Raw genomic sequence first — 16,050 nt, 5'->3', positions numbered from 1 at the left:
TGACCTCTAAGGGGTCAGGAAATGTGCACAGGGGTAACAGTAATGTTGGGCCAGTTAAACCAGTCAGTCAGAGCGGGTCCCTCCATACCTAGGTGTGGATTACTCAGGAGGAACTGGTTATTCAGCTGTTTGGGGAGGCATCTGGAAGGTGGAAGAGGGTCCTCCTGAGATAGTTTCAATCTCTTATGCAACCATGAAATGAACTGCACAAAAATTGATGAGCACTCGTGAACTTTTGCGCCTGTTCCCTCCATAATAACAATAATTGTTCCTTCTCCTCGGAACTTCAATTTGTCAACTAGGATCACTGTGGTAGCCTACTGTGTACTCAGATCTTTGACAGGCCTTGTAGGGAAGCAAGGTCAGGTTTTCCAGTATGTGAGCCTGGCTCAGGCCTGGGAATTAGTGAGTTAGTGGGAGGGTGGGAGAGCACCCATTCCAATGCTTTTTTTCTCTGATACTTTTTTTTTTTTTTCCTGGAATGAATCAAAGGCACACAGAGAATACAATACTGCATGCCTGGACCTCCAGCTTGGCTTCCTTTTTTTTTTTTTTTTTTTTTTTTTTTGACCTTTCCTCAACCTGGCTTTCCCTTTGCAGGAGGAGATTTGGAATTCCCCTCATGGAGAGCGGATGGGGAAACCACCAGCCCAGGTAAGCATGGGAGCCACATGGTCTGGTGAACTGAAGAAAGGAAAATCATCTCCAAATGCAACCAGCCAGGTGGGGGTAGAAGATGGAAAGAGAATAGGAAATCTGACTATCCCCAAGTCAGCAGACTCCATGGCGGGTGGTGAGGTGTGAGAAACAGTCAGCATTTGAAGCAGCAGAGTCAGAAGATTTTTGGCAGTCGTTAGAATAACTTCCTGATCTGCAATAAAGTTCACGTGACCAGAAAGATGTTCCGTTGCCTGGTTCCCTCCTTCATTCTCTTCCTGTCTCACATGTTCAGGAGATTTTACTGGGCCCTGGTTGAATGGTGGTACTGGCCAGATGTGGACCTAGGGAGCTGTCCTTAAGGCCGAGACCATCGCAGAGGCAGGGGCAAGCTCATGGATGGGCTGCCTTCTTGGGTGTCTTCTGCAGGTATCACAAAGGCGGTTTTTGTTTGTTTGTTTGTTGTTTGTTTTTTTCAAAATGGGGAATCCTTGCTGTCGTCTTTTCAACCATCAGCCTGTCAGTTCTTGACCCTCCGCAAACGGTCTACACTTTAAAAAAGAAAAAAAAAAAAAAATCTATGTGAAGTTCCAGGCGTCTTCTGAGGCCGGCGCCTTCCGGCTGCAGCAGTCACGTCGCTGGAATCATGCGTAATTATGGCCTGACCACTATGGAAATATAAACAAGATGCTTACTTTCCTTACCAAGAGAAATATAAATAAATAAAAAGGAGGCCTGGGGTTCAAAGAAGTACTCCTTATGAAGCATCAAAAGGGCGCAATACCTGTGGCTTTGAACTCTTCCCCACTCAGCGAAGGCTGGGGGAGGGGAGGCTGAACTCTGATTTAGGTGCTGATACCTGGCCTGTGTTTCTGGGTGCAGCCCTGGGCTCCCGAGGGGTCGCTACCACTTGTTTCCTGTTCTCAACTCAACTCCAGATCTCTCTCAATCTCAGATTCCCTAGTCATACATTTGCGACTAACCTGGAAGACCCGCCGGGAAGAGAAACCTGTGCGCCTAACTTCCAGGGACCGGCCTGGGGTTGAGGAGCAGAACGTGGACTTCTTCAAAGATGAAAACCTTGCTCAACAAGGTTGGGAAAATGTATTTGGAGGCATGTTTGAGAACACGCTAGTGAGATCCCAGGAAAGGACTACAGTTCCTAGTCAGGGTCGCAGGGGTGGGGAAGGCAAGGGGAACTGGGGGAGGTCTGGCAGACCACAGCCTAACCGGACAGGCGGGGTTTACCCTGAAAACTTGAAGAAACCAAGCAGTGGTGAGGATAGCCCGCGGTCCGCAGGCGGCACTTTAATGCTCCGGTTTTGTAAATGCAAAGACGAGGAGGGCCACAAGTCAGCCCAGAAACCAAAGTGTGCAACCCCTGATCGCATCCACCGATTGCCATTCAGCCCGACGAGCGACTCTTACAGAGGTTTTCAGTTCTACAGGAAGGGCGAATCTGTCCACTCAGCTGATGGCTTTTAGGGCGGTGTCATTATCAGTACAGGAGAGACTTAGGCTAAATCTGCGGCGGGAGAGAAGAGCGGAGATGTTTTCTGAAGTACACCGGAAGTGTCTTCCAATTTCCACAGCCAGTTGTAGCATAGTCTAATAGTTCCAATAATTACCTTTCAGCGGCACTTGACCGCAGGCCCCAGGGCGCGGAGGAGCCCACCTAAACAAGCATCACGTCGTCCTACAAGCGGCAGATGCCCGAGAAGCAGGCAACGCCGTCCACGACGGGCGGGATTCTCCGACTCGCAGCTTTGGCCAGAGCCGGAGCTGCAACTGTTTTACTCATTTGGATCCCTCTCTTTGGGGATTTGGCTTAAGAAATCTCTCCGGTCGTTAATAAATGCAGTGCGATCACTCTGGCCCAGATCAACCCCGTGGCCAGCAGCCCAGGGCTCAGCCTCCGGCGGGCGGCGGCTCAGCCTGCTCCTGCGGTAGCCGCGAGGGGAGTGCCTTAGACTGGCCCCCCGGCGCCGCCAGGGTTTTCTTTCCTCACCCAAGTCTCCTGCCGGCTGCTGATTTCCCCTTCCACCGCCAACGGGTACGGCTCGCAGGAGTATGCAAGCGCGCGGTTCCCAGGCAAAGAAAACAAAACCAAAAACAAACAAACAAAACCCCAAAACAAGGAAAATGGGTTCTAGGAAGCACATCGAGAAAAGTCAGAATGCGTCGTGGGAACTCAGGGGCAAAATTCCGCACGCCCTTCAAAAGCGGTGGGCAATTAATTCTTTTCTTTCCCGAGGCCGCTCCCTCTCTCCATGGTTTCTTGTTCTCCTTTGCATTTCCCTCTTGGTGGTCTTGGGTTTGGGGTTCCAGACAGTTGGAGTCTCCGTGGGAAGCCAATCTGAGAGGAGGGAAGACGGAGTTTAATTTAAATTAGCAAGTAATTCCAATCTCACAGGCCTTGGGTCTTCCGCCTCAGCGGTGCCTACCGCCAGCTAGCAGCAGAACCTTCCACAGCAGACTGTAACGTCCTGAACTATGTCCCCACCTGTCTGCCAGCTAGCCTTAACTGTCACCGTTGAGTCAGAGTAGCAATATCTGTGAATTGAGGACAATAAATCACCATATTCTCTCTTCTCACCATGGCAACTATAAAATGAATTAATATAGCCTTGTGTGATTAAAAAGTCCCATTAAACAACCACTCATTTAGAAGCCTCCTCCAGGTTTGGCTTAGTGCTATAGGAGTAATTAGGGCCCAGAGTCTTTAAATTAGTCAAGAATGTAAGAAATGCACCACCTACACACACACACACACACACACACACACACACACACACACACATCTTTTTTACACAATGGGAAAGTGGTGGCTCAACCTGGATGGGTATGGCTTCTCGGACTGTTGGTGTCCAGCCTAAAGAGAAGACTGTGGAGTAAGGTTCCTCTCTCCAATCCTCCAGTCCCCCAGTTGTATTTCCTCTCTTCCTCTGCCTTCTTTTGTCTGGGCATCTTCCACAACATCAGCACCAGGAAAGTGAAGAACAGGAGTGATGTAAACCACCCCTCCCAACATGGGCTTTGGAAGTAGGAGATTCACTAGTCATCTTGACCACATAACCAACTTGACCTACATGAGACCTTGTTTCACAAAGCCAAAAAGTGGCTGTGGATGGCTACAGAATGGAGAAGATCTGTGCAGAGACTGTGTCTTTGTAGCAATGAAAATAAGAGGGAGTGATTTCCTTTGAAAAATTCCTATGTCACCCACCAGGAGAACATTGCCCACAGAATCAATTAAACAGGGCTCATGGGGGCTCGTTGAGGTTGAAACAGTAGTCACTGAGCCTGCAAGGATCTGCACTAGGTCCTCTGAAAACCTGTTATGGTTGTTGGCTTGGTGATTTGTGAGGCTCCTAACAGTGGGAGCAGGGGTGTCTCTGACTCTTTTGCCTGCTCTTGGGACCCTTTTCTCTATACTGGGTTGCCCAGTCTTCTTGTATCTTGTTATGCTGTGTTCACTGATATCCCTGGGAGGCCTGTTCCTTCCTAAAAGGAAATGGAGGAGGAGTGGATCTGTAGGAGAGGGGAGGTTGTGGGGGGGGGGGGCTGGAAGGAGTGAGGGGAGGGGAAACTACATTCGGGATGCATTGTATGAGAAAGAATAGAGAAAGGAAAATATAAAGAAATTCCTATGTTATATCACCTCTGACTGAAAGCCTATAGACTTGCTTTGCTTCCTAGTTTTTTATGTTCTATCACCCCTCTCCTCAAACCCAGAACCAGCATTACCTCCAGAGATACCACCTTCAGATAAGAAAGATGTCTGCAACACCTTGAAGCTACTACTGGATGGAAGCTGGCAGGTAAACATGCAGATTACTACATATGGGAAGTGTAACTCCCAGGGCTTGGCTTCTAGAAGCCCACACCGAGCACTCTGTCCTCTCTGGGTTTAGAGGGAGGCAATCCCTTCTGCTTACTGAGCAAACTCCTGGCCCTGAGAAGTGAAGAAATGTCCAGGTTGCATTTGCACATGAGAACCGAGTTCTTATAGGCCTCCCCAGGTTTTGAGATGTTCCTGCCCCCAGCTGAAGAGGGAGCTTTGGGCTCCATTTAAATGCAAGGAGCAGGAACTCAAGTCCAATGAATTTGAGTTTATACCTTCTCAAACCCTATCGAAGTAGAGAGGGGGGGAAAGTCTCTCTGAGTTGCTTTGGTTGGTGAGAGGTATGAGTAAAGGACTCTGCCGTGAGTGTTTCAGAGCATATGTGGGGACCAGAGTTTAAACTGCTTCACAAATCTTCAAGGCCTTAGGAGAGCATGTCCCACCACTTAAGCCACACTCTAGGAGTGTGCAGAAGACTCATGGAAGTCTTTTCAAGTTCCTCTGCACGTGCTCAGGAGAGCCAGCCCAGCCTACAGGGCTCTCAAAGCCACCCTGTCCTAGGAAGCTGGGAGTTCACTGGAAGGCACAGCCTCTAGCGAGGGCTGTCCTTTTATACCACAGTCTCCTTTCAGGCATAAGGGATTTGGAAATGTCCTCCTTGTAGCTTGTGAAGCTAGAACAACGTGATTCTGTAAAATGTTTGGCACTTAATAGGCACTCATTAAAAGTTACTTCCTTTCCTCTATGTCCTGGAGGTAGGGGGTGGGCACATTTTATTGCTCCTCCAGATGGAAGAACTGAGGTGGGGTTGTGGAGGGGCTACCGAGGAGGATCATTAACTTCCCTGAGCTTTTTGCACTGAAGCCCAGTGGCCACTAGACTTACCAAGAAGCAGAATCAGGCCTGTGTAGGTGAGAGCAGGTACAGAGATGTGTAATGTTCCATTCTGGGCCCAGTCCACCACAGGTGGGCTCTCAGAATGCCACTACCATAGAGGATCTAATCATCCCTGTTCCTCACTCCCCTGAATTTATAGGGCAGCCCTCATGGCTATAGCTGATGGAGACCAGAATAAGGGGTTGGGAACATTGCATTCTGCACTCTTAGTGCCCAAATGTTACTCACTGGATCTAGTGCCCACAAAGGAAAAGAATGACCACACACTGTTAGTTCCATTCTCTGAGCATGGCCCTGTTTTTTTGTTTATTGCCTGGGTGGGGGGGAGAATTCAGGCTTTTGCTCATGCCATTAAGTGCTGTTATTTTTTTTAAAATCACCAATCTAATGTTAGCTATTACGAGAAGCCACACCTGTCCACAAGCCTTTTCTTCCTTTGTCTGACCCTAACAACCCCCTTGAAAAGACTCACTAGATCTGTGTGCCCAGCACCAAGTCTTGTTACTAAGCTGGGTAGGGTGGTCAAGCTGAAGAGGAGAGAGGAAGGCAACAATCTTCAAGGCTGCAAGGCTGCAAGAACAATCCTCATGTCTGGAGTGCTGTGGGAGGCCTGGCTTGGTGCATGGAAGTATTTAGCAGGTTGAGTGCCATTACTGCCTAACAGGGTGTGAAAAGTAATATGAATGTGAAATACTGTGGGAAAATGGAGAGTTTCCAAGCAGGCAGCAAGGCCCCTCTGGCTGGCCTGGAAGACCCAGAATCCCTAAGCCCCTTTGTGGAGCTCCAGGAGTTATGAACAGGAAGGCAAATGGAGGGGGGTGGGTGTGAAAAGAGAGGAGAGGAAAGGTGCACGCTAAGAGCACTCTAGTGGCAGATGGGGACCCAGCTGACAGCTGAGGGTAAAGCCCTGCTTCCTCTGCTCCTCAATTCCGTATTAGGCTATGCAGGTATAAAATTTAAAAACAATATTTGACCCATCTTACTAAGTTACAACCTGTCAAACCAGCAAGGGCCAGAAAGCATGTGGGGGCTTCCCCAAGAGGTGGGGGTGAGAGCTGAATGCCAAGACCCTAGACTGATGGAAATATCTCAAATCAACCCCAGATCTAGAGTACCCAAACCTGGCTGCCCAGGCTGTGCCCTGTAGACAAAGGCTAGCTCACATTCTGACAATAATACCTCTTTCTCCAATATACAGAGAGGGGCTTCTGACTTTCCCACCTTGGGCCTTGGCAGACTCTGTCTCAGGCAATAGAGGGGGCCAGATCTTCCACTTTCTCAACACCCTTTGAGAGGTGCGACTTTTTCCGAGTTTGTGGAGGGAGGGGAGGTTAAAGGCACACCACTTTTCCTCCCCACCCACGCATGGAAAAGCACAGAAATAAGCTCCAGGCTGGATTCCCCTGGTGCGGAGTGGAATTAACCTCAACCTCCGTATCCCTGCCTCTTTCCAGACACAAACGCGCTCTCTGGAGGCAACTACTCCAAATTCAGTTGTGGAAGCGAGGAAGTGAATTCCTCCCTGAGAGATAGGCACCAGCCCAGCACTCTGTTCCTCGACCAGTTAGAAGAGTTTGTCCAGCGCCTTCACGGCGCAGGATTTTATCAGAGTGCATCGCAGCAGCCAGGCCAGAGTACAGATGCTTACAGATGGCATAACCCTGGTACCAAGTTTGAAAACAGACCCCCCATAGCATAGTATTCTATCTTACAAGTACTCAGTCACTATTGAACCGCGCGCTAGTCAATTGGCTCTCTCTTGCAAAAACGACTGGGCGTTCTAAGAGCAAACTGAGGCTCTGGGACCCGCAGCGGATAGGCGTGAGGGGATGCGCAGGGAGAATGAGAAGCAAAGCTCGGATGCCCAGGCCAAGGAGGCCAGAAAACAGGCGGCGATGTGCTGACCTCCAACCTCCATCCCCAGGCCGGAAGCACCAAAGCCACACCTGGCACTCCTGCTCCCAGGGAGCACCTCGGACCAACCGTGCAAGTCCAAGGGAGTCGGCTGCATCTGCGGCCCTGGGCAAACGGGCCTCCTTGGAGGGCCGAGGCCGCGGGTCGGGAGCTTGCAGCTTCCTGGCCTTCCCACTCCGTGCGTGGGGCGTGGAAGGCGCGCGGCCCCGGCTCCTTGCTAGCCTTCCTTCCCGGGTGAGCTCACTTCCTCCGGCGCCGCTCCATCCCCCCCCAGGCTGGTACCCGTTCCGGCTTCCCGCGGCTGCCGGGCGGCCGGGCGCAGACTCTCAGTCCAGCCTTTCCTCTTCGCTCCTTTCCCGCCCCAGGGGCTTGCAGGACCCCCGCCCTGGAGCCGGGTGGAATTCCTCTCCCGGGGAAAAAAAAAGCGGAAGTAGAAACCTCAGAACTCAGAGGAAGCGGCTTCTCGCAGCCGCCGCCGCTGCAGGCCAGGCCTAAGTTCTTCTAGATGCCCATTTGACTCTGGGCCAGGGCCTGAGGCTCTTTTCTTTCTTTCTTCCTTCCTTCCCGCCCCGCCCCCTTTCACCCTGTTTCTCACTTTAGTGTTTTTAAACTTCATATTAAAAAGAGCAATCTCGCCTTTAAAAGTCGGCAGCAGCAGAAGGGGAATTACAAATAGGATGGGGTTTAATTAGCTGGTAATACTCCTCTCATGCCCTATAATTAAACAGAGATTCTAGGTGCGCTTCAGGGCCCACAAGTGATTATTACAAGCATATTTTACGTTTACATTAAAACTCTGTCCCCGGAGTGTAATGTGGGATCTGATCCCATTTATTTGCATTTCAAAACTGAGCACTGAGGTCAGAACACGGCTTTCCAATAATGGGAGGCTGGTGCATGCAGGCTGTTTGATTTCCATGGCTGATTTTAATTCCCCCCCCCCCCCCCCCGTCTTGTTGATTCTGAGCGCCTCTCCCCTCCAAAGCCAGAACACCTACAGTCTCCATCCCTACCCATGGGGGAAAATATCTGTGCAAAACCAGAGCAACTCGGGTGGTTCCTCCTTATATACAGATGCACAGTCAGGCATATGGAGGCATCCCAGGAGTGCCCTAGAAACTCAGAAGCCTCAGTTCAGACCTAAGCAATCCCCAGTGCTCTCCTCTATGCCGGGTCTTTTTACCTCTCTTAGAGACTTCTTGTTAATCCATTGTAGTCCTCTAACAGGCCTACAGCTTCTCTCCAGCCTAGCGCCAACAGATCAGTACCTAGCTGGCTTAGCCTGGCAATCTTCTGGACCCACTGTCCCAACCCCATCTCAGCGACTCCGGGCTTTAAAGGAAGCCCATACTTGTCATCAGAGCCTTTGAATTAGAACTGCTTTCTTTTTAGGACCACTAATCTCTTTCCCCAGGAGAGACCAACCCATTCTCCTGACTGCCTTACGAAAATATTAAGCAACATGAAGTATCTGTGGTGTGCAAACAGCAGCCTCCAACAGCTGTCTTGGAACAGAATAAAGGCATTGGGGAAATGGTGGAGATAGGCCTGTTCAACCTCCCGACCCCCAGATGAGAATTTCTATCTTCCCACCTGGCTCTCTAGGATGCCTCCCCTTTAAAATATTTTCTGCTGAGACTTTCTCTTATTTATCTTTAATAAACAAGAGATCCCTGGAAATAACTACCCACAGAAGGAAGAGAAACCCACCACTCCCATTTTTTACTGATTGATGAGACTTGCTGGCATGGTACCACAAGTATCTTCAAACATATCGTATGCATAGAAGTGGCTAGACCAGATGAACTCTGCAGGTGCACATCTACTGGTGAATTTCATTATTTTCTTCTGTATTCATATTATATCTGCATGCAAGTGCACATTTTCAGAAACATACACATGTGCCCATGTGTCTATCTAACATTTGTAATAGTCTGTACCAAGAGGCAGAAGAGGAAGACATTTTAAAATTCTGGGCCCCTCTCCTTTGGTTGGTCCTTAAAGATCAGTCTCCCCTTCTGGGAATGGAAAGAGACCTCCAGGGTGGAAAGCCTGCGGGTGGTGGGTGGGTGGGCAAATAGGTCTTCTAAGTGCGGCCCTTGTGCAGGTCTACTCAAAGTCACATGATTCATTAGAACCCTTAATCCTCATGAGAACACTAGCATCAGACCCTCTGACCCTGCCGGTAAAACCTCATAAAACTGGCCAAGATTCTGGCCAACATATGCACACGTTAAATTAGAGTGACATGGTCCTTTGGCTTCTGGTCTGATGAACAGCTTCGGGGCTGCAGGGGGCAGAAGGCTTTGGGTCCCTTTCACCACCAAATGCCCTTTGGTCCCACCAAGGCATCAGTGGAACACAATACACCATCTGAAAACTAGTCCATTTTATGGGCCAGCTTTTTAGCATTTTAGGCAAACTCTGTCCCTGGGTCCTGAAGAGAAATAGGCAAAAACCTACTCATAGAAGGAAACAAAAACCTGGGTTGTTATTACTAATCCTAGTAGTCTTGTAACGCAGGGGTTGGGAGAGAGGCCAAAGTGAAAACAGACACATTTTTTTTTGTTATTAATAAATGTGTAGATACTTAGCAGCACCCCCCCCCCCATGGCTATAATCTTCTCAGGAACTGAAACTGCTCCCCACATCATGACAGGGTTAGGGTTAGGGTACAGAATGGCGTCATGAGGACAGATGAGCATGGGCTTGAGTCGACTTAACTACAATTCTGGTCAAGTCAAAGAAAAACGAGAAAACAGAACTACTTCATCTCTTGTTTCCTACATGGGACATTTTTTTTTTTTCTCTTAAAAAATGTGTCTTCTCCGTCTGTATCTTTCAGATAGACAGCAGTAAGGATAAGCCACTGTCTGTGTTAGATCAGTAGTAAGACCCTTAAACTTTCCCCAAGACCACAAAGATGTAGATGAAAGTGTTATTTGTTTAAGCCCAGGTCCTCAGGCACACTGGCAAGCGAGCATTCCTAACTTTTCATCATTTGTTGGATTGTAAATAACAAAGTGCCTGAGATCTAAGTCTGCATGGTTATTACATTTCAGAATTTATCTCAATTATTTTATAGCGAATATGTATCAACTAATCCTTATCTCTTTAGAACCTGCATAAACGAACTGCACATGAGAACATTGTAAAAACTCTCTTATAATAAGAGAAAATTTATTCATGACTTACTTCATGCATAACAATTTAGCTGTTTTCAATTTGAGGGATAGATAGATAGATAGATAGATAGAAAGGGGAATTCTTAGCTTGTGCAGGGCCTAAGACTCAATCCAAAGCACCCAAAACAACAACAACAACAACAACAACAACAACACACACACACACACACACACACACACACACACACACACACACACAGACATCGATTTGAGTTGCAAGGAGGGTCGCACCAAAACGTGAAAAAGCCACTTCCACAACTCTAGACAGAATTTTATAATTTCTGCCTTTCTAATTGCTTCTCTTCTCTGCTTCCTTTCACAGAGTAAAGACAGTCAAAGGTGGAGCCTTAGTGATCATTTGTTCTGAGTATCCCCTGGGTTGTAAAATTTAAATTGCAATCAGGATATATCTTCTACCAAGACTACACTGTATTTTGTGTCGTCTTCCAAGCCTCTTCAAAGCCTCCAAGGGCTCCCCCATCCCCACCTGTTTCAATCAACTGAATAGACATAATGGGGTGACTTGCAATGCTAGAACCGTAGGAATGATAGTCCTTTTGACTTTGCTATGTGTTAGAAAGCTCAGAGAAGATGGACAAGCAGTGAATAACAGTAGGGGGAATAGCTGGAAAAACTTTGTTGCCTGTCTGTTTTGTAGATATTCTTTTGTTTTGTTTTGTTTTTCAAGATAGGGTTTCTCTGTGTAGCTTTGCGTCTTTCCTGGAACTCACTCTGTAGCCCAGGCTGGCCTCGAACTCACAGAGATCCACCTAGCTCTGCCTCCTGAGTGCTGGGATTAAAGGCGTGTGCTACCACTGCCAGGCCGTTTAGTAGATATTCTTGACTCACAAGAATGTCGTGCCTTTTCATTAGGAATACATCTCAAGAGGGGAGATGGTGCAGACTTGTAATCCCAGCACCTGGGAGATGGACACAAGAGGAGTAATATTTACTTTAAGGCCAGTCTAGATTACAGGTGGGTCCTATCTTTACAAACAAAACTAAGGGAGAAATCTCACCAGGATACACAAAAAAGAGACAGATGCTAAATATCTATATTTAGCATCTGTCCCATATTGAAAGGAAGTATTAGTTGCTATCTGCTGAGAATCTAGGATTTAAAAACATATAGTTTGCTTTCTGTTTTGTTTAATGGATCCTACCTTGGAAATCTGACCAGGAAATGCTATTTTTATGAGAAGAAAGGCATTTTAGGTGAGTCTCTCCTTTCATCCTCCCGAAAAGGGGGACCAGCCAGTTTAAAGCCAGTTACAGCTCCAGCTAAGTCACTAGGAAGGTAGATTTGAAAGAGTGAGAGAGAGCCTTTAGTCTCACGGGGAAAAGACAAAGCCAGAATATAACTGAAAAGATAGTTTCTAGCAGATGTTTTGAAGTGAACCCCCACCCCACCCACCCCCCCCCCCCCCCCCCCCCCCTGGAGAAGATCCTTGCCTAGAAATGGCTTCCTCTCAGAGACCATTCCTTCCACACACAGCCACCCTCTCAGGGTGGGCTATACGCTTCGCTCCTTTGCCAGAACTCTAAAAGGGTAAGAGTTAGGCATCTGCTACTGCTACTCAGGAAGGAAAACAATGCTTTAATCTCTCTCTCTCTCTCTCTCTCTCTCTCTCTCTCTCTCTCTCTCTCTCTTTCGTTTTGTGGAAGAGAGTCTTGCTATACCAGCCCTGGCTGGTCTGGAACCTGCTGTGAAGACCAGCCTGACTTGCAGCTTGTGGTGATCCTCTTGTACCCACGGTTCAAGTGCTCAGATTCTAGGCTGGACACCATGCCTGGCTCAAACCTACATTTTAAAAAAGAATAGAAGCATCAAAACCCAGGGTGAACTCTGAAATCAAAGGAATCGTGTATGTTTGGGGTTGGATAATCGTTCACTTTCATTACTTCCAGGTAATTAAAGAGCTCTCGAATGCCCAAATATTTTAATTCAGAACCGCTGTGGTCTTCAAGAATGGGCAAATAAACAAATCCACCCTGTCCAAGGACGCTGCTCTGCAACTCACTCTGATGTTTATGTCTTTAGAAGTTTTTCATGTTGTATACTCCAGACTAGTAAACAACCTAAACTGCTCCAGTGTCAAAGGTCAGGCTGCACAAGGAGAGGGACTTAGGAAGAAGCTGTCTTATTTAAATGTACAGTATATGGGAAAGCAAACCGGGAATGATCTCTGCTGTGCCCATTTATGTTCATCCACAGATTCTGTCCCAGACACAAAGTTAGGTTATGGTTTCCCACAAAGCAGGTGTTGATGTGATTCCCATAGTATGCTGGGAGGGGTTTCCTATAGTGGCCAGGAGAAAGGATGGGCCTGAGACCCCAAAAGGTAGCAGTTGAAGGGAAAAGTCGAGGTAGGAAGGGAATGAAACGGAGTTGAAAGAGCTCTTGGTTTCCCCCAGCTGTTGGAACATGTGGCGCCAGGGTTTCTCAAAGATGACAGAGAATAGACAGTAAAATTCCTTTTCCCCAAAGAATGCGTTCCCTGCAAATAAAGATAAGTCTTCAGGCTGAAATCTTCTCCTCTCCCCCAGGGAATAAACAGAGGTCAGTAAGAAAAAAAAAAAAATTCACACTTGAGAAAAAAAAAACAACAACAGGGCGATTATGGAAACAACAGAAGGAATCAAGGTGTTTGTGCTTTAAAGAAAAAAAAAAAAAATTCAAGACCAGGCCAGGCCCCGCGGTTGGGACCATCCAAAGGGGTTCTCCATATTTCACGTTTTATAGACAGTCTTTTCCCTAAAGGATATACTTTCATTAGGCCATAAATGCAGCAGCAGATGAGAGAGGGAAAGGTGTGTGTGTGTGTGTGTGTGTGTGTGTGTGTGTGTGTGTGTGTGTGTGTTCACCAGAGACAGGTGTGATGGCTGAAGCATGTATGTGGGTTGAGCTATAGGTGGCATCCTGGTGCAGGGTGGGCCACCCACCTCCCCAAGTGGTTTCCCCAGGGTTTGACTGAAGTGCCACATTTCCCCAAGTCTGCTTCTCTCTCTCTCTCTCTCTCTCTCTCTCTCTCTCTCTCTCTCTCTCTCTCTCTCTCTCTCCTCTTTCCCTCCTCCTCTTCTCTTCTCTTCCCCCCTCTCCTCTCCTCTCCTCTCCTCTTCTCTCTCTCTCTCTCTCTCTCTCTCTGCTTGCATCATCAAGTTTGTTAACATGTTAATTTTATTAGTTGTGTTCTCACTGCCTGAGCTTGGGTGGAAAGGAAATGTGTTGTTGAGCATTTTTCAGTTCCTGCTGTACCTTGGTCCATGGATAAATGAAGTAAAATACTCCAAAGTATAAGGGACCTAACTAGATGCCCTCAGAGCTGGGTGCCTTGTCTTCCCAGCTCCGTTGTTTTAGCCCTGAATCTACTACCAGAGAATCTCCCAGTCTCCCTAGCCAAGTTAACTTCTTCAAGCACCTTTCTCAGAGTCAGGCTTTGCTACTACCAGCATCCCTTGGCGGCTGCCGTTAAAGCGGTTAACTCAACAGCAGGATTCACAGGTAGAGGTCAGTAGCAGTTTAAAAGTTACTGTAAAACATCGCCTGGATGATATATTGTCGAGGCCAGATTAGCTATCATATCCTATGTTTAAACATACCCTGAAATGTGGCCCTGTTTCATTAGGGAACTGCACCCAATGGAGAAGAATTGGAGCAATAATTACTTCCTCCTTGGGGGGAAAATCTGTTTCTAAAGAAAGCATTGGAATCAAGGACGACTTAGGTAATGTGTATTAAAAGGCAAGCAGGTCGCTGTCGCTGAGGCCCAATCACAGTTCGTAGTTCAAGGCAAACTGCCTTTAATTGACACGGTGTATATTCCCTTGTTCGTCTCAGGGCTGCCCTGGCAGGGACGCCCCAAGAGTATTTATTTCTAGGGTGGAAACAAAACAACCACCCCCGTCTACCGCGTTAAGAGAGCGCTTCAAGATGGACTGCCGGAGAAAGGCTTTTTGACCCGGGTGGAAATTAGTCATATTGACAGACGCGCAGGAAAGGTAAATTACCCGGGCGCGCTGACGTTACGCAGAAGCGCTCTGGGTTCCGACTCCGCTGCCGAGGAGCGGAGGGGGCTAAAGGCTCGCAGTTCTTTGCCCCAGATTTCCATCAAAAGGGTTACTCCTCTGGACCTCGGGTTTCGGTGGGAAGGCGACCCAGAGAGTCCCAATAAGATGCTAGACAGGTAAAAGATACACAAATAAAGCAAACTCAAATGGAGAAAAGATTTACCCTCTCGGAGTTGGGGCGTGGACAAAGTACAGAACTAAGAGAAAAGGCTAGCAAAGTCCGCAGAGGAAGAAAGGGGGGAGGGAGGGGAGGATGGGAGGCGCGGACCTGGAGGCTCGAGAGCCGGGGCCGCCACTTGGGAGGTCCTGGCCTCAGTCTGGCCAGGCCAACCTTACCCCCGGGAGAATCGGAGTTAGGGAGGGTCCCAATTACACCTCGGCTCCAGGCGAGGACTTAAAACCAAGTGGTGGGGGCTGCAGTCTGGAAGCAAGGCCCCCGCGGTCGTCGGGTGTGTGTGTGTGTGTGTGTGTGTGTGTGTGTGTGTGTGTGTGTGTGTGTGTGTGTGTGTGGCGGGGGGGGGGGTGGGAAGGGGGGCAGAGCAGGCCCGTGCACAGGAACCTTTTACAAGACATGTGGGTACAAGAAAACAAAATCAAAATAAACTGCTTTCATCCATCATGAGCAATGAAAATAAAAGTTGCCTTCTTCTAGAGGAGGTGAGCGGGAGTTTTGAAATTTGGCGTGTTTTGTTTTTATATGAAGAGTTTTTCGGTTTTACCCCCTGGAATCCTGTGGGGAGGGGAGTGGGGGGGGGTGGAATGTTACTTCGGTGGAGGTGGGTGGGGTTGGGTTCATAGGCTCCCCCTAAGTATGCACATCCATACTTCTCAACACAAGCTGGAGAATGCTTGCATATCACAGGTCAGTGGTGGAAGCAGGGTCTAGTAGCTCATCTCTTTTCTTTCCAAAAATTAGATTCCAGAAGGAGCAGATTGGAAGGCATTAAAAATGTGGCATCTAGATTTGACCAAAAAGTCACCTCGAAAGAGTAGACACAGTGGCCGGCCACATGAGTCACGCGGAGCCGCGTTCTCCCCGTGGCTTGCAGGGTGGGGCCTCCCCACATAGCTCGGACTTGGGTCCTGGGCTTAAAAGAAAGAAAAGACCCAGTTGCTGGGCCTTGCTGTCAGGTTGTCAGGGTGAGGAAGGTGACGATTCCTCACCTACAGGGTCCCTGCCCCGCAGGGGCGGCGGGTGGTTTCTTGGACTTTGAGCGTGGCGTCTCCGGTATTTTTGGTTTCTGGGATGCTCCGACTGTCTTATCCAAAGAGGTTGTGGCGCACCACTTATTATTTAAGCAAAACAGAACAAAATGTGCTCTCTAGATTCATCTCAGTTTCAAGATGTTTCATCTGAAAAACGCGCCAAGATTCACTAGTAAGAAAACCTAGGGGGCAGGGATGGGTGGGGCCTAGAAACGGCTCTGTGCTGAACTTGGAATCCTGGAGCTCTCAACCTTTCTTCCCTCTCTTTTGGGCCACTGT

The 16,050-nt window shown here is 48.3% G+C and overlaps 1 protein-coding gene across 1 annotated transcript; it reads right to left on the bottom strand.

Moving 5' to 3' along the window:
- Positions 1–1,904: 1,904 nt before the first annotated feature.
- Positions 1,905–15,632, bottom strand: LOC118597758. The gene is made up of 4 exons (XM_036209434.1): positions 15,546–15,632; positions 14,525–14,587; positions 7,304–7,635; positions 1,905–3,013 (listed from the first exon to the last, which is right to left on the bottom strand). Exons 1-4 carry the CDS (start codon positions 15,630–15,632, stop codon positions 2,662–2,664), a joined length of 834 nt encoding a protein of 277 aa, XP_036065327.1. The 3' UTR covers positions 1,905–2,661.
- Between the last annotated feature and the right edge of the window lie 418 nt (positions 15,633–16,050).

Source organism: Onychomys torridus, chromosome 17, assembly GCF_903995425.1.
Source record: "Onychomys torridus chromosome 17, mOncTor1.1, whole genome shotgun sequence".
Classification (NCBI taxonomy): Eukaryota; Metazoa; Chordata; class Mammalia; order Rodentia; family Cricetidae; genus Onychomys; species Onychomys torridus.
This window is presented reverse-complemented; position numbering and strand designations above follow the sequence as displayed.

Coding starts and splice junctions, on each gene's coding strand:
- LOC118597758 (XM_036209434.1), bottom strand. CDS start 15,632: ATGTGGGGAGGCCCCACCCTGCAAGCCACGGGGAGAACGCGGCTCCGC. Junction 14,588..15,545: donor ACTGTGTCTACTCTTTCGAG/GTGACTTTTTGG, acceptor TCTGGGGCAAAG/AACTGCGAGCCTTTAGCCCC. Junction 3,014..7,303: donor CCTGGGGATGGAGGTTGGAG/GTCAGCACATCG, acceptor CCCTCCTCTCAG/ATTGGCTTCCCACGGAGACT.